The sequence below is a fragment of the Myotis nattereri genome (assembly GCF_964212035.1).
Source record: "Myotis nattereri genome assembly, chromosome: 5".
Classification (NCBI taxonomy): domain Eukaryota; kingdom Metazoa; phylum Chordata; class Mammalia; order Chiroptera; family Vespertilionidae; genus Myotis; species Myotis nattereri.
Window position 1 is genome coordinate 69,812,996 of NC_138080.1, and position 23,656 is coordinate 69,836,651.

Sequence of the window (23,656 nt, forward strand, 5' to 3'; positions counted from 1 at the left end):
AAAGGCTTGCCCTTTGCCAGGCCCTGTTACAACACTATGAGATATGAGTTCTCAAAGGAAGACGCGGGGTTCTGAGACACTAGCTAACTTACACATTGTCACACATAAGTGCCAGCGAGGATTTCAAGCCCAAGTCTTCCTCACTGAGCTCTGTGTTCCTTCTCATTCAGCAGGAAAAGGTACCTAAACGAGGCAAGGGCTAAATGGAAGAGGTTCGCAAAAAAGCACCATGAGAACCAAGGAGGAGAGAGATTATTTTGAGTTGATTTATTAGGAAAGATATAATGGAGAATGTGCAGAGCTGGACTGGATTTTGAAGAATTTTTTTTTTTTTAAGCAAAGAACATGAGAAAACATTTGAGTATGAGCAAAAGTGCAAAGGGAAGAATGACGTGCTTGGCTTACTCACCGTTGAGCAGGTTAGTTGTATGGAAAACATTAAACAAAAGAAGAAAGTCAAGCTAACATACTAGGTTGTGGGTCTATGTTGGAGAATCACAATCATAGCGCACATTAGCTTGAATTCTATGGCCAAGAAACCACTGAATTTGTTTGAGTTGGAAACAGTCTTTTAAGGCTATTGGTAGAGTAGAATGGACAAGAGTTGGGGGGAGGACAAGAAGAGAGATAGTGAGGAGTTTGAGCCCTAAAGACTGGAGCTTCATTTCCTCAAGGCAAAACTGTTTGCACTCTGTATTCTTTGCAGGTTGCAAGTCCCCTTTCTATAAAATGAAAGCAGGGATGATTTCTTGGGTTCTCCCAAGTTTTTGAACCATGGTCCTCAGAAACTTTAAAGTATGAACTTGGAAGTTGGCAGAAGGAATGGAAAGTTGAAAAAAAGAGCACATTCAATTAAGTGTTTATTACGTGCTAAGCACTGCTCTGAGCATATCACTTCATGGGCACTAAATGACTTAATCCTTAAAGGCAATCCCCTTAGATATGAACTATTACTATCCCCATTTTGATGATAAAGAGTCTGAGACAGGAATTGAAACCCTGGCCTCTTTCTCCAGAACTCTAAATCATCACATGGCATAATACACAGGACAAATCAGTGATATCTGATAGGTTATTGGATATAGAAATAACAGTAACAATACTCTCATTTGTTCAGCATTCCCATAGTCTCATGCCCTTCTTTTAACAAGGTTATGTGATGGGTAAAAGTGAAAGAAAAGAAAAATAATTAATATCGAATCACTTTATCTTAGCTGTTTAGGAATTAAAAGACTACTCTTGCTAAGGATAAGATCTGTTTTGGTGCAGGACAAACTATGCAGTGATATATGGCATGTTAAGAGACTGAAGGATAGCGTCATAGAAATGTGGCAATCAAAGAGTTGAGAAAAGGTTTGCAAAAATATCTGCAGATCAATATGTGTACATGACAGTGAAAATCACAGATCTGTTGAGAATTTAATTAGGTTAGATAAAGGAATAGCAGTGTAAGGACTAAATATAAATAGCTGTGTAACGTCATTTTAAGAGTGGAAAGAAGGAACAGACATATATGTATATAAAACACATAGACACAGAAAACAGTGTGGTGATAAGCAGAGGGAAAGAGGGGTGGGGAGGAGAAGGAGGGCAAAGGGAGGATAAATGGGGACAGAAAGAGATTTTACTTTGGGCGATGGGCACCCAATGCAGTGTGTAGATGTTTTGTTGAGTTGTACACTTGAACCTGTATAACAGGTTAACCTGTTTAACCTATTAAACAATGTCATCCCAATAAACTCAATTAGAAAACAAAACAAAACAAAAGTGCGAAGAAAGAGAAGCAGCAAGGTTGAGGAAGAAGGGAGGGACCTAGGAGGAAACCCAGAGGAACAGCCTGCCACAGAGGTTAAAGGAAGGTTTCAAGAAAGAGTAGGTTTGCTGAACCGGTTTGGCTCAGTGGATAGAGCGTCGGCCTGCGGACTCAAGGGTCCCAGGTTCGATTCCGGTCAAGGGCATGTACGTTGGTTGCGGGCACATCCTCAGTGGGGGGTGTGCAGGAGGCAGCTGATCGATCTCTCTCATCGATGTTTCTGACTTTCTATCCCTCTCCCTTCTTCTCTGTAAAAAATCAATAAAAATATATTTAAAAAAAAAAGAAAGAGTAGGTTTTAACAAAGTCAAAATAAAGAAATTAAGGAGGATTAAAGTTAAAGCACCCATCTAGATTTGAAGATAGAAGATGCTAACTCCACAGCATTTTAAAATCTGTTTTAGACTTATCTGTATATTGTTGAAATTATAAACAGGTTGACTTAGATCTTTTAAATTATGGATGATGTAATTGAAATACTGAGTTAAATAGCCTACACTGTACTGGTTGAGATGTGATGTTCTGGAGCTGATTTTCGGGTGGAATCTCTGCTCCACTACATACCAGTTGTGTGTCATTGGGCCACTACTTAACCTCTATGAGCCCATTTCTTTGCCGGAACTATCGGGATGATAATATTCCTCACCACACCCCATATGGCTGTTGTGAGGATTGAGTTAATACATGTGAAGAACAGAGAATAATCTCTGAGAAACAGCTAAGAATATGACAATGTTAATTATATTTATTCCTATTTTTAATATTTTCTTATAAGTAAATATAGTGTGTCAAGTACACTTGATGACTAAAATGTCTGCAAATGAGTAAATCAAACTACAATCAGGGTTGCTATATAGCCCAAGGAAAATATGTTTCCTGATTTTCTATTCTACATAAATATTAAGTCTTGACATTCACGTATAAGTAATGTTAAAACTGTTGACTTCAAAAATTACACTTTGATTTAAATATACTCACATGAGACAAATATATCCTTTACTGTTGTTAACCTCTAGAAATTTAGTTTTCATATAGGCAGCTAAAAACTCTTGAGAAAGATGTTAGGAAGAACACACATTCAGGGTGTGTAGGAATAGAGAAGGCTGATCTGACAAGAGATGACAACAATCACAGTTTTATACATTCGTCCCATCAGAATTAAATATTTTTTATCCTTCACAGTCAGCAGATACACAAGATGACAATTTCTAACAGTTGTGGGCAAAGCACTCTTTCAAAATGTATGTTTAGTGGCATTAGCTATATTTAGTACTGCATTCCCCAGGCCAATCTTAACATTTTGTAAATTGAATGCCTAAAAGCACATTTTAATTTAGAAACTGCTGAGTTTAACATATTGCCTACATTTATCTTGTATATTCAGGTGTACATGGAGTACCTAACGTATTTATTATAATTGTACCATCTAACAGAAACATTCAATAAGAATTTGAGTCTTCTAATCTGACCGCATCCGGTTCTATATTTCACAAGGAGTTTCGTTATTCTCATATAAGCAGTCCAGGTAGGGAAAGAGCTATTTTCAGTTCTCACTTCTTGAGATGGTATTTGGAAATTAAGGGAAAGCAAAGAAACAAATATACTTTAAAAGCTATTACACACATGCTCTAAAATTTAGAAATGTTCTGTCTCCTAAAGTTATGATAATTCTTCTGAACTGAAGCAAAGGTATCAGGCTCTATTGATGAAACAACCTTTTTTTCCTACTCAAAATCAGATGATGTGGTGAATTAATAGTTCTAGTGAGTATCTGAAAATGTCTGGCCAAGAGGCATGATTTAATTAGGTCTTTTGAAAACCCTATTTATTTACTTAATATCCCAAATATGCGCTATCGGCAATACCACAAGAAACAAATATCATATTTCAGCTACAGCATAGTGGAAATAATGCTGTTTAAAAATATTTTACTCTCCTGAGGAACCTCAGAGACAAAAGCACGTGAAAGGAATTCTGAAAGTAAATAGCTATAAATTGCAAATGCATTTCACATCCTCAAGCAGTTTCAAAAACAAGTATGGCACCATGAAACAAAGCTTGAGTATCCTGGCCCATTACAGGCATAATAATTCTGTTTATGGAAGGAAACAGGAGACTCAAAAAGTCACGTGCTTCTGGAAGATGTGTATCTTGAGCCAGCACATGTTTCAGATGATATTTAAATTAAGTTTAACAGGTACATGCTGCTTTCTAAAACTGAATCCCTGACCCAAGCATTATCCTCCAGTGCCCGACTAGAGTGTCTCTAACATACTAATACAGTACTTTTCTGTTCGGTTTCATTATTAAGAAAAAATGTACAAATAACAAAAAAAATATATCAACACAATTCGCTGATGACCTACATAATCTTAGCGTTTTAAAGAATTCCATTAATCTCTCAAAATCAATCCACCATCTGGGTAGCTGTGTAACACTTTAATGCTGATGTGAAAAAGGCTATAAATGGAGCCATTTCTAAAGGGTGTCGGAGCTGCCATCCCGGGAAAACTGCCTTTCACGTCTTACTCTGAGAATATTTGGGATGTGTGAACCGGGCAAAGTAACCTGTGGATGGGCCAAACCAACTCTGTTTTACAGCCTGTTACAAAGTGGCCAGGATAGCAGCCCGCCTGCCCACAAGGACTGATGTTCTGGATGTTCTTCACACTCCATCACCGGCCATGCATAGCTAACGGGGAACCTAGCCTGTTAGCAACAACAGAAATTCCTCTCTTCTATTCAGGTAATTATTTCCTTTTCTTTTCTCACTAAAACTCCTTGCCTTCACACCATGATCAGAACATCATTTGGGTTTCTGCCTGCATCTGTGCTCCCGGATTTTTTTTTTTTTTTTTTTTTTTTAATCTCAAAGGCTTGTAGCATCTCACTTTGGCTTTTAATTTTCAGGTTAACACTGACCCCAGACTCCAGCCCCCACTGATACTCCTGCAGATATACAATTCATGGGGAGCTTTTACTTGCAAGTCCTTACAGAAATGGGAAGGTTTAACTGGAAGTGGTATCAAGTAACGATGTCTAAAATGGAGCTCTTTTGACACCTAAATTAAAATTTTTTGCATGCACCATAGAGGAAATAAATGCTAGCTCTAAAATCAAACCAAATGAATGAGAGGCTTACCTCAATTGGTAAGTAGAAGCCCTTGAAATGGAGCACAGAGAGACTTTCTTCTGCCCAGAAGTTAGTAAGCAAATTTTAGAGACTGTCTCTGAGCCAAAGTAGGTTTCTGAAGCTCAATGTCCATACCCCATTTTTACCTCTTTCTCCAATGGCCTGCTGCACCCTTTACTTCCTTGTCCAGACTAATTCTCCTTTCTTCCTCCTCCTCCTTCTCTCTCTCTCTCTCTCTCTTCTACACCATAGCTCCTTACTGACCTAGGGGACGCTCAGAATAGAAAACCAGACCAAGATAGACTAAGAAAAACAAACACAGATTCTGGAAGCTGCCTTTGGGGAAAAGCCAGTCTCAGGCAAAGGGGAGCCAGCGAATGTGTCCGTCCCTTGGACTAGAACAGAATTAAGGAATCTACCTACAGATTTCCTTGACCCTCTCTCCAGCACCCTGATGGGTTTGCAAAGGAATTTAACTATTGGAGGACATACGATCCTGGCTACTCCAGCCTATTCCAGTGAATACACCTACTGGTTTCTGAGGGGTTTCTAAGGTTTGCTGGGAAACTCCTATAGAGAACTTTTTAAAACAGAGAGAGAAAGACCAGGAAAATGCAGGGAATTAGCCCATAAGCTTTACCAAGTCATACCTGAGATTTTCCCCGGAAAATGGACTAGACCAAGATCCATCAATTTATGTTTCTTTGAATGTTTCAAAAAAACAAACTTTTCAAACCTTACCCAGTCTGTCTCCAGACAGTTTTAAGGATCATCTAAAAGATCCCTTATGAAATTTGGCATTTTGGGAAGGATTAAATGAAGAGCTTATAACTCTGATTAAACAACATAAACTGGCCGACCATGTGTACTATGAACTGGCGATTCTGGCTAATCAACTGAAATTATTCAAAGGAGAAAAAGACGAAGCTGCCAAATCATGAACCTACAGCTCAGCATAAGCAGTGAGGGTCAGACGTCCCCACGGCCTCTTAGACAAGGCGAGAGAGAAGTCTGTTCCTACTTTAAAAAGTCAAGTCACCGTAAGAAGGAGATTTGAGAGACTGAAATGGGATTTAGAAACAGAAAAGAAACAGAAGCAAGCACAGGGCTGCTCCAAGGACAATGAGAGGGCATTTCCCCTTCTCCTTATTAATACTTTAAGAGAAACTAAAGCTACCATAAAAGGGGGAGTTACGAAGGCCCTTGCACATACTGGAGCTACTTCATCGATTCTTAACCACACCCCACTAAGTTGGCCTCTCCCTCAGAGTAAAGCTTCTGTACAAATGGTAGAGATATCTAATCTACCAATGTCTGTTTTGTTGTTGTTTTTTTAATCCTCACCCGAGGAAAACATTGATTTTTAGGGAGAGTGGAAGAGAGAGGCTAAAGACAGAAAGAAATATCGATGTGAGAAAAACACATCGATAGGTTGCCTCCTGCACGAGCCTGACCTGGGCCCAGGCCAGGGAGGAGCCATGCAATTGAGGAATCAAACCGGGACCCTTTGGTTCACAGGCCAATGCTCTATCCACTGAGCAAACTGGCTAGGGCAACCAATGTTTGTTTTTTAATCAGAGCCTGTTCCCTGCTAACTAGGGAATGATATGGGCATATGGGCAACATATATTTTTACTAGTCCAATCTTCCCCAATTCACCAGATAGGATGAGACTTTCTTGAAACCACTGACGCTCACATATCCTTTTCCCTGAAGGGTGAACTGTATTTAGAATTAAATGAATCAGATTCTAAAGCAGTTGGGAAAATAATAATTTTCAAAGGAACCTCCACAAGAGGAAACTAATCTTGAGAGAATGTTTGTTGCAGGATGTTACAATCCAACTCGGGACCTTTTCAGGTACAGATACTGGCAAAACTACTTCAGCCACTACAGCATTTCGCTTCTACCTAATATTCACCAATATCCTTTAAGACCTGATGCACAAGCTGGAACTAAGCCCATTATATAAGGTTACTTTAAAGGGGGGCTTATAATTCCATACACAAGCACCTAGAATTCCCTTGTCCTTCCCGTAAAGAAACCCAATCGGAAATTATGGAGATTTGCACAGAATCTCAGAGCTATAAATAAAAGTTATTCACAGAAACCCCATGGCTCCAAATCCACTGTACCCTATTATCAGCTATCCCATAGACTGCTAATATTTTTCAGTGATAGATTTATGTAGTGCCTTTTTCAGTATTCCTGGTTTTTTATTTATTATTTATTTTTATTTTTTTAAAAAGGCAGTAACTACCTCTTTGTTTTCACCTGGGAAGAAGGGAGTTTACTGGGACAGTTATGCCGAGGGATATATGAGATTCCCACTTATTTCTCTTAGATATTAAAGATTGATTTGGATGATATTGAATTTCCCAGAAATTCCACTCTAATACAATATGTGGATGATTTACTTTTATTCCCTAGGACATATTAGACTCCCAAGAGGATGAAATTTACCTTTTACAACAGCTAGCCATAAGAGGAATATAGGGTCTCAAAGGACAAACTTCGATTCTGTTTACCTCAAGTAAATACCTTGGTTGTCTAATATCTAAAGATGGGCTACGAATTAACCCTGAGCAACTCGGAGGAATATCCTTTCCTCTTCTAAAAACAAACAAACAAACAAAAAACAGCTTATTCTGTATTAGACTAGACAGTGTCACAATTAGATTCCAAACTTTTCATTAATAGCTCAACCTCTATATGTCTGATTAAAATCAGATTGACCTGATCCATCCAGTGAAAGCTCCAAAGAAAGAATTATGTAAAGATCCTGCTCTGGGACACCTATTTATAATTCCTCTTAATACATGAAAATAAAGGAAATGCTTTGGCAGTTTTAACTCAAAAACAGAGATCATCTGTCAGAGGAGAGGGGGGTTGCATGAAAAAGGTGAAGGGATTAAGCAAGAAAACCCAAAACCTTATAGACACAGACATCAGTATGGTGATTACCAGAGGGAAAGGAGGTGAGAGGAGGCAGGAGAGGACAGAGGGGGTATCGATGATGATGGAAGGAGACTTGACTTGGGGTGGTGAACACAGAGTACAATACACAGATGATGTGTTATAGAACTGTAGCCCTGAGACCTATATAATTTTATTAACCAATGTCACCCCGATAAATTCAATAAAAAATGAAAAAGGACCTATAAGATAGTAGAGTCAGTAGCCAAGGGGTTCCCACCCTGCATGGTGGCTACCTCTGCTACTGACGTGTTATGCAAACAGAGGCGATAGGTATGGACTCTCCTTAATTTATATTCCTCATTCTGCTGTATCTGCACTGAACACTCATCACACTCAATATTCCTGTCAGTGGACTGGCTTCTTATGAAGTACTCTTGCTTTCTGTGCCTAACATTACCTTAATTCGATATAGCAGTCTTAACCCAGCAACATTTTTACCTTCTCTGCAGGATGAAGACATCCATGATTGTGTTTTACTAACTGACCACCTTCTTGTTCCCAGGAATGATTTATTGGAAACTCCTATTGATCATGCTGACTTAATTTGGTTTACAGATGGAACTTATCTGAAAGATGAACAGGGACATTACCGAGCTGGATATGCAATAACATTCATGGTGGACATAATTGAAGATTCTTATTTACTTGCATAAGATCTGCCCAGTGAGCTGAATTAATTGCTCTAACTTGAGCTTGTCAATTGGCCAAAGATCAAATAGCCAATATTGACACTGATGGTAGCTATATTTTGGGTGTAGCTCACAACTTTGGAATGTTGTGGAAGCAGCAAGGCTTCTTAACCTCTTCAGGGCAGCCCATAAAGCAGGGGTGGGGAACCTTTGGCCCGTGGGTCATATAAGGCCCAAGATATCATTTGCTCTGACCCCGCCAAGGCATTAGGGGTGAGTTAATTAAATGTTTGACCAAATATAGCAGGCTAAGTTTTAAGTTGTTAATTTTGTATGGTCCTCGAATGATGTTATAAATATCCTAATGGCCCTTGGCAGAAAAAAGGTTCCCCACCCCTGCCAAAAAGAATGGAAAACAAGTTGCAGAATTATTAGATGACTTACAGTAACTGAAACAATTGGCAATCATCAAAATTCCAGGACATTCTAATGCTGCCACCATGGAAACAAAAGGAAATCATTTAGCTTTTGCTTAAGCAATCATCTACCCCGACCTGGGAATAATCCTTGCTTCCTATGAAGTCAATAAAAGACTCTCTTTCACAGTTCCAATGGACAGTGACAGAAGAAGAGAAGGGGATATGACAACAGAAAGTGGGACCCTTTGACCCAGACAAACTGATATGTTTTGGACACAATCAAAAGCAATCTTACTTATAGGGACTCAATGACCTATACTTCAACATGTACATGAGCTAACATGTTTATGATTTCATGGAGCAAACAACATTACTGGAAACCTTCTCCTACTGTAGCTCAGAGTGTATAGCAAATGTTCTATCTGTCCAAAATATAACCCTGGAAAATCACTCCATGGCTCCCAAAGTCACGTCTCACTTCCATTAGGTTCATTTGAGATATGGTAATTGGATTGTATCTAAATATCACCATCTCAAGGATATATATATTAGTTACTATTTGTAAGTTTTCTCATAAGGGATTATAGGAAAGCAACTGTCTTAATGGTTGGTAAATGGTTATTGGGAAAAAAATTCCTGATTAGGGAATTCCAGTTACATAGCGACCAAGGTAAGACAGGCAGTTCTATAGACATGAGCCGAGCAAAGACGGTGGGTCATCAGGGTGGAAAGCCCTGGCACCAAGCAAAGGACAATTGTAGGGTGGGGCCTCTCCCTGAGAGACCGTTCCTCCCTTAGCATATCACTGGTCCTGTGGTTTGGACCCCCGGACCTTTCCTTCTTAGAGATAACATCTAGGCCTCATTTGTATTTCAGCTCCAGGCCAGAAAAGCAGCAAAACCAGACAAGCAACACCAAGAATGATGTCAGGACCAGCTTCACTGAATAATGACCCCCTGCCCTGTCACCCACCAATTAATCCATGGAGATCTAGACCCTGAAAGGACACACCTGGAAAGCTGCTGAATATTCTATTGAGATCTTTTCTTGGGACCTCTCCTAAGCTCTCCACCCTTAAAACCCTTAGGACCAAGGACCCAGCACACTCTTCTCCCAGGAGCATGCCTGAACCTTTCTCTTCCCTTACCCTTTCCCTTCCAGGTTCATTACTATTAGCTTCTTCAATCTCAAGCTCCAAGGGCCCTTCCTTTACCTCTATAACTTGTTTCCTAAACTCATTTCTTCTAGGAATTAATTTTTCTACCTCTGTGATTTACCAAATAAATGTTCTCTTATATCTTGGGTCTTGGCTCTGAATTCTTTCCTAGCTAGAACTCAAGTACTGAGGTTGCTGAACCCAGGTCCAGTCTGACCCCACTGGTCTAACACATGAAGCCATTCCTGTTACAACACGGGGACTCATTTCACTGGGCAAATGGTGGAATCCATCCGTAACATTTGACCTATTCTACAGCATTTTCACTGTGCTTGTCACTCTAGTCCTCTGGACTGTACAAACTCAACTATGTAAATTTTCAGAAGCTTTGAATCTCCCTTGGCCACAAGCTCTCTCTTTAGTGTTCCTCGCCTGAGATCTGCACCTTCTGGTAAACATAGCCTTTCTCCTCATCAAATAGTCACTGGTCACTCTATGTATCAATATTCTATTGATCCTCCCCAAGACCTCCCCTAATGCCCAGCCTTTAAACCCCCTGAAAACAAAGGTTCCCAGCATCCTCTCCCTCCAGGGAGCATGCCCATGCCATTCCCCCCTCCCCCCCATCTCCTTCTCCATCCCCCATAGGCACACTTCTCCTAAGTCCAAAGGATCACACAAGACATGCAACCAAGGGAACAATGGGCAGCTGCAGCTCCCCCAGCTAACCTGTCTCCAGGCCCCATTTTCTCTGACTTCCCAGTGAGCCAAAGCAGCCCAGCCTAGGTTCCCCTGTTGCTTCTTCTATGCCCTTCCTTGTTTCACTATCCTAAGTGTATTTTTGCTTCAGTCAATAAATTCTTCGGTCAATAAAATCAAGTTTTCCACTACTTCTAAAGTTTAGCTTAAGGTAAGAAGGTTAAATTCTCGGATGTGTGTTGGGCTTAGTTTAAGGAGAAAGGGGATGTTAGTGTCTGGACAGGTGATTCCTCTTTCTCAAACACCATAACATGAATTGACCTTTTTACCTAGCAAGGAGGAGAAAACAGGCCATGGACTTCCTTCATGGGGAAAAATATAAATTACAAATTATATAAGTTTCTATGACATTTGGAGCATGATGATTACATAGCTAAACTTAAGATATAAATATAGAAGATATTAATCTAAGTTATGCCCCACATTTCACATTCACCACTAGGCAAGAAGTTTCTGTTTATTAACAAAATTGAAAAAGTCATTAGGTTGACTAGATAATTTCATTAATATATAAGGCTATTACTGAGTTATATATTTTGTTTTACAAATATGTATATTAAATAAAAGTTATAAAATAACCTTAACATTTTTAAATTTGAAATAATTTGCTTTGTTTTAAATTCTCACCCAAGGACATGTTTTTATTGATTCTGGGTATCTAATCTGAAACCTAGGTATGTGCCCTGACCAGGAATGGAATCTGCAACCTTTTGGTGTAAAGACAACACTCCAATGAACTGAACCACCTGGCCACTTTTTTTATCTATAATAATAAAAGCATAATATGCAAATCAACCGAACCACGGAACAGCAGAACGACCGTCCGGATGACCATCCAGAAGACCATGCTATGACACACACTGGTGCCACGCCTACCAAGGCGGGTGTGATGTAGTTGGTTGGGGAGCTCCGCCATCACCCCTCCATCACCCCTGCAGAGGGAGACCCAGGCCACCCAGCCAGTGGTGCTGCAGTGGGTGGGTGGGGCCTCCCTCTGCAAGAGCAATTGATTGTGAGGCTCCTGGACTGCGAGAAGACACAGGCCAGGCTGAGGGACTCCCACCCCCGCACCCCCGAGTGCACAAATTTAGTGCACTGGGTCTCTAGTATTACAAATAAAAACCAATCCTTAGCTGCTATAAGATAGCAAATTGAAATAATAAAAGCATAAAATGGGGATATTTTTATTACTGAGAATTAAAATAATTTGGCTAAGAAATCTAAAATGCAACCAGAAATGAAGTTGTGAATTGCTGATCCAAGGAAAATTACCTCTCCATAATCTCTAGATTTGCATTCTTATAACACATTTCAACAATTAATGTTCTCTTTGGAAAAGAACACACACAGCTTAGCCTTAGTTACTGGGTAACAAAAGTTGTTAACATGTAGCAGAAATTGGATAGATCAGTGGAATACTAGGTTTCAAAAATTCAGACACAGGCTCCAAGGTACCTCGTCAGCATCCATGGCTGTGAGCTGCATAATCTTAGAGCCATCGCCAATGTTCTCCTCCACGGTGAGATCCAGCATGTCCGTTGGAAACACGGGTGGATTGTCATTGATATCCTGAAGTGTTATTTCTACCTACAAGGAGAGAAAGGAACAATGTGTGAATGGTCTACATGTCTGCAAGATACAAAGGCAAATATAGACGAGAGACAATCAGGCCTTCCAGAAAGGAACCAGGACCTTCATAAACAACGTCCAAACAACAGAAAATAGCCCAGAGGCAGTGTGAACTCTTTATAGAGTAAATAATAAAACCAAGTAAAAATTATTCGACTTGTTGATAGTAACTGATTTTAAATGGTCACCTTGGTGTTTATACAAAAAAGGTTCACTGATCAACTGTCATTTTAATCCCCAGATTTGTGCACCAGTGTGTCTATCATCCAACCAGTAAATGTCACTTGTCACACAGATAAAGTGGTGTACAATTTCCTCTTGAAATGTTTACAGATTGGCAACTGAGGTCTGGGGGAAATAAAGAAGTTCCCATTTCGTTTTAAGAAACACTCAGCATTTTCCCTTTTAAAGTCAACCTTCAACCTGTGGGGGAAGGAAAAATACAAGCATCTTCTTTTCTATTTTCACTCCTATCAGCACTTCTTAATGTGACGAAAGCTAAGCAAGCATTCCTTTCAGATGTCCTGTTTATATAGATTGCAAGTATTACCGCTCTCTTTGAAAGATCTTAGGCAGTCATTTGTTTGTTTCCCTACCTAAGAAAAATTGTTTGGAAGGATTTGTGAAGTCCATATAATAACTTCAAACCATGTGTTTCCTCTTCTGAGCTATGTGCTAAAAGCTGAATATCTGATAAGAAAAGAGAAGACAGCTGCTAATAAAAGTGAAAGTTTTCCCAGTTGGGTCACAAAATTAAGTCATGATGAAAAATCCACCCATCCATTTAGCTGGGATATAACCAAGACATTTTTCTCAGAGGATGAAATGTCATCTTTTATAGTTATATTGTAAAAACTCCACCAGGTCCAAGAATGATGAGGATGAATTTGAGCAAAGAGGAAAGAGCAAAAGGATTCTGATTTCTCCTTTCCCAAGAGGAGGGCAGGGCCGGGGATGGGGGGGATGAAGGGAGAGGAAGACATGTAAATGGATTAGCAATTGACAAAAAGAAAACCAGAAAACTATACAAAGTTAAGTTCTAAATAATTATTATAACTTTAGATCCACCTTTAAATAGGAGGGTTTGGATCATAACCAACAACTCAGATTGGTCTAGGGCCGTGGTCGGCACACTGCCGTTCACGAGCCACATGCGGCTTTTTGACCCCTTGAGTGTGGCTCTTCCACAAAATACCACGTGCGGGTGCACATACAGTGCAATCAAAACTTCGTGGCCCATGCGCAGAAGTCGGTTTTCGGCCTGGGCGAGTCTATTTTGAAGAAGTACTGTTGGTATTTGGCTCTGTTGACTAATGAGTTTGCAAACCACTGGTCTAGGACAGTGGTTGGCAAACTCATTAGTCAACAGAGCCAAATATCAACAGTACAACGATTGAAATTTCTTTTGAGAGCCACATTTTTTAAACTTAAACTATATAGGTAGGTACATTGTTATTAACTTAATTAGGGTACTCCTAAGCTGACCTTTGCTAAAAATGTCCTCAATGTGATTGAGGTACCTTCTCTGAGGTCGACCCCTTCCAACTCTCCCATCCACACTCGTCTTGTATACTTGTTTCGTCTATCTCCTTTCGTTCATCCTCTCTATATGTCCAAACCATCTCAACATACCTTTCTCAATCCTCAACACTACATCTTCTTTCACTCCACAACATTCCCTAAAATTAATTTAATAAACTTTACTTAAAGTTTTAAGTCAACTTCACACTGTATGTGCACGCCCGCACATGGTATTTTGTGGAAGAGCCACACTCAAGGGGCCAAAGAGCACATGTGGCTCACGAGCTGAGGTTTGCCAACCACTGCTCTAGGGGATGGTTACACAAGCAGTCTCAGCAGGTAGGCACCTGCCCGTCTTGTTTTGGCTAGCACCATCCTCTACCACTTCCTTTAAGGAAAGGTCCAGGATGGCCACCACTAAAGCCTATAAGGAGTGTGTCCAGCTTCTTTGCACAGTTGTAAATAGCAGGAGGTTTGGCTGGTTCTGCGACTTACTAGTATTAGCTGGGTAAACTTGAGCACTTAATTTTTCTTTTTTTAAAAATATGTTTTTATTTATTTCAGAGAGAGGAAGGGAGAGGGGGAAAGCAATAGAAACATCAATGACAGAGAATCCATTGATTGGCTGCCTCCTGTGAGCCCCCTGCTGGGAATTGAGCCCACAATCCAGGCATGTAACCTGACTGGGAATTGAACTGTGACCTCCTGGTTCATAGTACGATGCTCAACCACTAGGTCACACTGGCCAGGGGAGCACTTAATATCTTAACTTCATTCTCTTCTTAATATTGGGATAATAAGAGCACTTTATGAAGACTAGATTTTGATGATGTCAGAAAAATGCTTAGCACAGAGGGAAGTGTTTGAGGATTTTCCATGCATATATGGGTCCCCCACACATTGGAAAATCTTTGAACTGCCTTACATCTTGCCCTTGGCAATTACAAGCCTGAAAATTCTAGGTCTTAACATGTGCTTGGCCTAATCTTAGGTCTATCCATTACAATGCTCTCTTTGAACTAAGACTGGCATGATTTATTTTGAAATGTTATCATAGAAAACACAGGAATCAAACGCTGTAAGTTTAAAGAAGGTATCTCGAAACAAAAATTAAGACATGATTTTTAAAAACTCCTTTCTTTCTGTACAAATGAGATCACCTTAAATAATACAGACACTGGCTATTATTGATTTATTTTAAAATGCCAAAATTTTAGGGGACTCTTTCCCCCTCCCCACATGGGAGTCTGTGCTCATTTCTCAATAAATTTCCACCTTTTGCTATAAAAATAAATAAATAAACAAACAGATAAAGCCAAAATTTTAAGCTAGTCTACCATATTATTCCTATGCCATATATATATATATATATATATATATATATATATATATATATATTGAAAAATATACTCCATTCTTTTAAAATACAAACCAAAAATCATTGCTTAGCTTTAGTGCTAGCATTGCTCCTTTAGTGTGTAATATTTATTTTTACATTTGTTTAGACTTTAAATAAGTAAAATAATTGCATTTAAATTTTCATTTTGGAAAAAAAAAAATCACAATGTGAATTCAGAAGCTCCCCTTCACAAATGGTTGTATTTAAGTAAAACAAATAAAAGCTGCCAACGGCTTCCATAATTTAAGTGCAGAGGGAATTTTCAAAGTATCAATTCTGAAAGTTTGTGAAAATTGACCCTCCAAACTGGAAGAAACCTTACACCAGGAAGATAAGGCACGTGCATATTTTATGCCTGCCTATCAAACGTTGACCTTGTGCCCTTCAGGAGGGACATATGTGGTTTCACCAGCTACAATTACACTGGCAGTTGGTAGCTTTGTGGTTGACTTATTCATAACAAAAACATCAATTGTAGCTAATGGTTGAGCCACAGGTATTGCCCATGGCCATCACCTCTGTCACCATTTAGGGACCTTCAGAATAATGTCTTTCTTGGCTGAGACAACCGATCTCTAGGAAATGAAACCCTGGTGAATGAAAAATCATATTTAGGGACACAAATATGGTTGAAATTAAGGGGGCTAGTGAGCAATTAATTTAAAAATTGTCTGCGAGGAAGAACCAAGATGGTGGCATAGGCAAATGCCTGTACTCACTGCCTCCCACAATCACATCAAAATTACAACTAAAATACAGAACAACCATCATCCAGAACCGCCAGAAAGCTGGCTGAATGGAAGCCCTGCAACTAGAGAAGTAAAGAAGAAAGCACACTGAGACTGGTAGGAGGTGGGAGGGGGGCAATGGGCAGGTCCAGCACCTGAGTGTGCCGCTTTCTTAATCAGGGGGGAGATCATCTCTGCGGAGGCCGCCCAGAGGAGCAAGGGTCCCAGCCCCACACCAGAGCCCAGCCCAGGGTCCCAGAGCTGGGAAAATAAGTCATTTCCGGCAGTAAAAACTATGGGCTGTAAAAACCACTGGGGACTGGGGTTCAGGGACACAGAGGCTACTGGAGACCCAGCTGTTCCTCTTACAAGGCTGGCGCAAAAACTGAACTTACAAGTTCCCACTGCCTCTGAGCTCCAATGCTGGGCAAGGCTGTGGGGGACTCAGACACATACAAGGAGAAACTGGACTGTTTGGCATGGAGCAGAAACTCGGGGGCAGCTTTCTTCCAGATGAAGGTGCTCGCAGAGATCTTTGTTCCTATGTTGGGACCTCCTCGGTTGCAGGGCTGGCTGGCAGCCATTTCTGTTTGCTCTGCCCTGGTGATTCCCTGAGACCCCGCCCATCCAATTTACAACCCCACCCGAAGCTGTGAGCAGCAGCTTTTGCATATGAATGGCCTGTCCTTACTCAGGCTGAAACCTGTCAAACAAGCTGCAGCTGGGTCAAGAAGCCCCAAACCTATCAATAAAAGGCCCCAGACCCAGCACCAGCATCACCCTGCCTTGATTCACAGCTGGGCCTCATCTGGGCACTTCCAAACCCAATACAAAGAGGAGGAATCTGCAGATCTCTCTGTAGCTCCTGCTGCATTGCTCCAGACAGTGGCTGACTTTGCACCTGCCTGGAGACCAAAAAGCCAGTGTACCCAGTGGTCAATGTCAGACCATTCCAGATTACAAGTCTACACATCCATAAGTGACACACTCAAGGGGCAGACTCAGTGAGCACCAAAGCCCCACTGAATTAAGTCCTGCCCCAAAAGGGTGTGTCCTGCACAGCAGCTCTCCTACTGTAGTTGCAGCTGGTCCTCACAGTCAATTGGCCTGGAGGTCAATTCCTCCCAGTGACACCAACAGCAATCAAGGCTCAACTATAACAAGACTGTGCACACAGCCCACAAAGGGGTGCATGTAGAGTGTACATCTCAGGTGATTGGGGAGGCTGAGTCACTGGGCTCTATAGAACATCTACTACACAAGGCAAACTCAAGGAAACTTAGCAGCTCTACCAAATACATAGAAACAAACACAGGGAAGCAGCCAAAATGTGGAGACAAAGAAACATGTCACAAATTAAAGAAAATGTAAGAAAGCAAACTACTGGATATAGAGTTCAAAACCACAGTTATAAGGTTACTCAAAAACTTTCTAGAAACCTCCAAGGGGACTTAGTGAGACTTTCAAGGATCTTAGTGAGAATGCCCAAAAAATGGAAGATGACCAGTCAGAAATTAAGCATACACTGACTGAAATAAAGAATAATATACAGGGATTCAACAGCAGACTAGACTGCAGTGGTAGCCAACCTTTCGGACCTCATGGACCACCGGTTGGCCACTGCTGGACTAGAGGATCCCGAGAATCAAATCAATGATTTGAAATATGAGGAAACAAAAAACACCCAACCAGAAGAGCAAAAAGGAAAAAAAAAACCAAGAATCCAAAAATATGGAGATATGTAAGGAGCCTCTGGGAAAAATTCAAGTGTACCAACATCCAAATTATGGGTGCCAGAAAAAGAGAGAGAGCAAGATATTAAATACCTATTTGAAGAAATAATGACAGAAAACTTCCCCTCTCTGGTGAAAGAAATAGACTTACAAGTCCAGGAAGCACAGAGGACCCCAAACAAGAGGAACCCAAAGAGGACTACCCCAAGATACATCATAATTAAAATGCCAAGGGCAAAAGACAAAGAGAGAATCTTAAAAGCAGAAAGAAAAAAGTAGTTAGTTACCTACAAGGGAGTGCCCATATGATTGTCAGCTGATTTCTCAACAGTAATTATGCAGGCCAGAAGGGAGTGACAAGAATTATTCAAAGTTATGAAGAGCAAGGACCTACAACTAAGACTACTTACCCAGCAAAGCTATTTAGAATTGAAGGTGAGATAAAAAGCTTCACATACAAGAAAAAGCTAAAGGAGTTCATCACCACCAAACCAGTATTATATGAAATGCTGAAGGGTATTCATTAAGAAGAGGAAGAAGAAAAAGGTAAAGATAAAAATTATGAACAACAAAGTGGCAACAAATATATATCTATCAACAATTGAATCTAAAAATCAAATGAATAAGAAATTGGATGAACAGAATAAACTGGTGAATGGAATAGAATCAGGAGCATGGAAATGGAACAGACTGATGATTCTTAGAGGGAAGGGAGTGTAGGGGGCTGGAAGAGAGTAGACAAAGATCTTATTTGCATGTATGCATTACCTATCAACACAGACAGCAGGGTGGTGAGGGCCTGGGGTGGGGCAGGAACTGGATGGAGGGAAATGAAGGGACATCTGTAATAATCTCAACAATAAAGATTTAAGAGAGAGAGAGAGAGAGAGAGATTAAAAATAAAAATAATAAAAAAAATTGTCTTTTGGTAATTTAAAAAAGGTGAAAGTTAAATTGAAAATATGGCTTGAAATATTGTCCCCAAATTTCTTTATTCTGAAGGAAGAGAGTTTTTGATATTCACCTGGCTGAATAGTTACACAGGTGTTTAAAACCCCAAAATCGTATTGTGCAAATAGTTGTTATGAAATGAGTACAATGCTTTCCTCTTTTAAATATCACTCTGTAATATGCAAACTATACTTTTATCCTGCACTGCATCAAGATTGGCATCACATCTTAGAGATTTATTTTGAATTTTTAAAGTAAATAAATCAGAATACAACTACATAATCAATGAGCAATTGCAAATTAACAACAGCAATTATCAAATCATAATATACATATAGATATAATTATAAAACCAATTTAAATTGATATTATGAAAGTAACTAGAGGCCCGATACACAAAATTTGTGCACTGGGTGGGGGGAGGTTGTCCCTCAGCCCAGCCGGCACCCTCTTCAATCTGGGACTCCTCAGGGGATGCCAAACTGCCGGTGTAGGCCTGATCAGACATCCCTCTCAGAATCTGGGACTGCTGGCTCCCAACTGCTCGCCTGCCAGACTGATTGCCCCTAACTGCTCCTGCCTGCCAGCCTGATCACCCTCTAACCACTCCCCTTCAGCCTGATTGATGCCTAACTGCTCCCCTGCTGGCCTTATCGCCCCCAACTGCCCTCCCCTGCTGGGCTGGTCCCCCCAACTGACCTATCCTGCCAGCCTGGTCACCCCCAAATGCCCTCCCCTGCTGGTCTGCTTGCCCCTAATGACCCTCCCCTGCCGGTCTGGTCCTCCCCAACTGCCCACCCCTTCCAACCTGGTTGCCCCCAACTGCCCTCCCCTGCAGGCCCGGTCACCTCCAACTGCCCTCCCCTGTTAACCTGGTCGCCCCCAACTGCCCTCCCCTGTTGGCCATCTTGTGGCGGCCATATTGTGTAACCACATGGGGGCAGACATCTTGTAATCACATGGGGGCGGCTATCTTGTGCCAGGGTGTGATGGTCAATTTGCATATTCTTTATTATATAGAATATGTTACAGTCAAACTAAGGAATTGACTAAAATAGAAAAGTCCAGCCTGGCCAGTGTGGATCAGTGGTTGAACATCAACCCATGGGATCAGGATTTAATTTCTGGTTAGGGCACATACTGAGATTGTGGGTTCAATCCCCAGCAGTGCATGTGCAAGAAGCAACCAATCATTGATCAATGATTCTCATCATTGATGCTTCTATCCCTCTCTCCCTCTCCCTTCTTCTCTCTAAATTTAATAAAAAAGGGGGGGGGGGAAGTCTATTATAAGCCTGTTCTTAAGTTAATAAACTGATAATTGCATTGTGGTCACTATCTCAACCACAATTAAAAACATACTCTTAAACTCATAACCTCTCTACAGGCTAAGTGGTTCTTAGTGAATCAGAATGAAAAAAAAAATCTAAACATACTTTTAATTCATTACTTTCCTAAACCCTACATAATGGTTCTAATAAATAAGAATGAAAAACAATCTACTTTTTTTTTTCCTTTTGGGAAATTGCAGAATTCATAGTACACCAAAAGTTTATAAATCCATTTATTTTAAAGTAGATGTAGTAAAATTTTTAGAAGGAATTTTAAATATCATCAAGTCCATCTCCTTCATGTTATAGAGAATCAAAAGCAAGGTGTCAAAATGTCAAGTGATTTATTTAAGACAAACAACACTTGGCTGCCTAGTGCACTGTGTATGGGAATATACACTGGTATTGCCATTGTGGGAAACAGTATGGAGATTCTTTGAAAAAATAAAAATACAACTACCACAGGTCCCAACAATGCCACTTCTGGGCACTTTTCTGAAGAAAACAAAAACAGTAGTATGAATAGACTTATGCACCCCTATGTTCTTTGCAGCATTACAGTATTTACAATAGTCAAGATATGGAAGCAACCTAAGTCTATTGATAGATAAATGGATAAAGAAGACATAATATACCATATATCATGAAATATTAGCTACATAAAAGAGTGAAATCTTGCCATTTATGACAACATGGATGGACCTGGAGGGTATTATGCTAAGTGAAAGTAGTCAGAGAAAAACAAATACTGTATAATTTTGCTTCTATGTGAAATCTAAAAAACAAACAACACAAAACAGAAACAGACTAAGTGGGAAAAATAGGTCAAGATTATTAAGGTTACACACTTCCAGTTTAGAATGAGTCACAAATAGCATAGATACTATAAACTGCAGTAACTTTGTATGGTGGCAGAAAGTAGCTAGACTTATCGTTGTGATCACTCATATCACATATAAATTTAGAATCACCATGTTGTACACCGGAAATGAAATGAAACTACTATAACACTGTAAGTCTACTATATGTCAATGAAAGAAAATTTCAATACAATAAAATGAAGATGAGAACTCTTCTCCCAAGTTGGTTGCAAAGCAAAAAAGAATGAAAAGAATGTTTCTAACAGATACAGTTTTCTACTTAAAAAGTAGTAAGTAAATCAAATTTCCCATTAAAAAACCTGTAAAATACAAACCTTTGTTTAAAAGAAACTATGGGAAGTACAAATAAATCACAGGTAAAAATGAGTAGGAAAAAAAAGAAAGCCAGGTTATTTGTACATGTTTATTTTTATTTTTTATAAGGACGTTCATTTATAAAATCAAAGAGGTAGAAGTAATTTGTAGGAAAAGTATGCTTAGGAAACAAGTTATAGAGGTGTAGGAAGGGCCCTTGCAGCTTGGGAGTGAGGAAGCTAAATGGTAACATGCCTGGGGTGGTGAGGGGAAAGGCGGGGGAAAGAAAAGGGAAGTGCTAGATTCACATGCTTAGCAAATAAAATAGATACTGGTCTATAACAAGTGCATTACTCAAAGTTGTCCTATATTATAATGATATTTAGAAACAAGTCAGTCCTACTGATTTCCTAGTTCATGTGTGCCCATCATGCCATCATGCAATAATTTTATGATGTGAAATCATAGTTGGTGATCATTCAATAACTTTATACTCCGAATGATGACTTCAAATGAAGGGCTTCAGAAAAAACCTCCCACTTTGGAGACTGGAACAGAAGAGATGAAGTAATGCCCATCACTGCTTCAGAAGCAGTTACACTGAACACCAGGAGAGTCACGCACACGAGGAAACCTGGAAGAATAACTGAGCTTGTTCAAATGGGCATTGCCCTTCACGGGTCATTATGATGCCACTCCAATAGCGCTTTGCTAAGTGACGCCCCAGTTTATATTGCGTAGGTTCTCCTGAAATTCGGTGAAAAAAAAACACGTCTAATCTTACACTCAAAACAATTTCTATTCCATCAGAGTGAAACGAGATGCTGAGACTGACCCTTACATTTCTGTATGGAGGCTCAAGTGAGGAGTTGAAACAGAAAGGAAATGAACCCAATTGAAATCTGCACCAGGATCAGTGCAGCCACTGCGCCCCCGGGGGTCACTTCCTTTGACCCTGGAAAGGAAAACTCCACCTTTCCTGCCGGGGAGGGGGGTCTGTGTGGAGCTGGCTGAGCCCATGGCTGGCAGTGGCGGCTGGCGCTGAGGGACACCTGGAAACCCGTCTCAGAGTGGAGCGTGCAGGGGACGCTCTGTGACTTGACATTATACGTGGGAATCAAGAGCAACATTGACTAAACGAAGACAGCAGGATAGAAATATTAAAACCATGGCTCAAGGGAATAATCACATTTGTACTTAAAATGTTTGGCGATAGCTTTGCATGCTCTCTTCAAACGAAGCCAGATACTACAGGATTCGGTTAATTCAGTTGGGATTGACACATTTTACATACTTTTAGGCTTCCAATAACAAGTCTTTATTTAGTAAATTTATGTCAAAGTCGGTATATACTGCAGTTCCATAGCAGCAGGTCCAATTAAGTGATAAATTTCAGCAGAAAGTTTGATATTTTACATTAGGGGTGTGTGTGTGTGTGTGTGTGTGTGTGTGTGTGTGTGTGTGTGTGTGTGTTTAGAACTAACCATATAATTTCACTTGGTAGAATACATGACTGATGCCTTTTTAAAATTTAAAGCTTCAGGTTAAATTTAGCCATCAGGAAAAAGAAAATTCAACGGCTACTTGTACTGTCAGTTATGGGTTCACACTCTAAGCACTTGCATTTCTAGCCACAGGAGTAAGGAGCCCTATTGCCACGAAAGGAGGGTGCCAGGGATTGCATAGCTCCTTTGACTTTCCTCTTCATTTCTTTCCCTATTTGGGGTGACCACTGGGGATACTCTGCTGCCATGAGTCTGGGTGAAATGTTTCACTCCATCCAGAACACTTCATCATGCTGGACAGCCAGAATCTATTATGGTTTACAAGTGACTCATATTTTAGTTATGGGAAGGCCCTAGCAAAGAGCAGCCTACATTTAAAAGTCCTAAATGTCAGGAATGCAATATTTGGATTCCATAGGCGTGCGAGGTCTGATCATATGCAGTGAACAATGCTTTTAGGTATTTATTTATGATGTACAGCCGACTGAATGCAAAAGAGTTTGTGGTGGCAATCCCATGTTCATGGTATTTCTTAAAGAAAATGAGAGACAACAAACTTGGGAGAAAAGGCCTGTGATACCATACTAGGAAAGCCTGGCAGGGGCTAGGTGGGACCTATTAGGAAAAACCAACAGCCACCGTGGCATGAAAGAGGGAACCAGGAATGCTTGGGCACACTGGTCTGTTATAGGAATAAATCCTACTAAGTCCAGGGTTCATTACAAAGTAAGTCTATGCATTTAGCTAAAGTTTTGGACTTCTTTTTTTTTTAGAATGACAAGAAAATTTTTGAAAA

General features: G+C 40.2%; 1 protein-coding gene across 2 annotated transcripts in view; it reads right to left on the bottom strand.

Moving 5' to 3' along the window:
* The window catches only part of FAT4 (FAT atypical cadherin 4), a gene marked incomplete at its 5' end in the record, with an annotated part of 155,771 nt that overhangs the window by 69,948 nt on the left and 62,167 nt on the right, over positions 1-23,656 (bottom strand). For both annotated transcript variants that reach the window (XM_081093237.1, XM_081093236.1), the window contains one exon: positions 12,344-12,475. In XM_081093237.1, the coding sequence (XP_080949363.1) occupies positions 12,344-12,475 (132 nt within the window). The remainder of the gene's footprint in view (positions 1-12,343; positions 12,476-23,656) is intronic.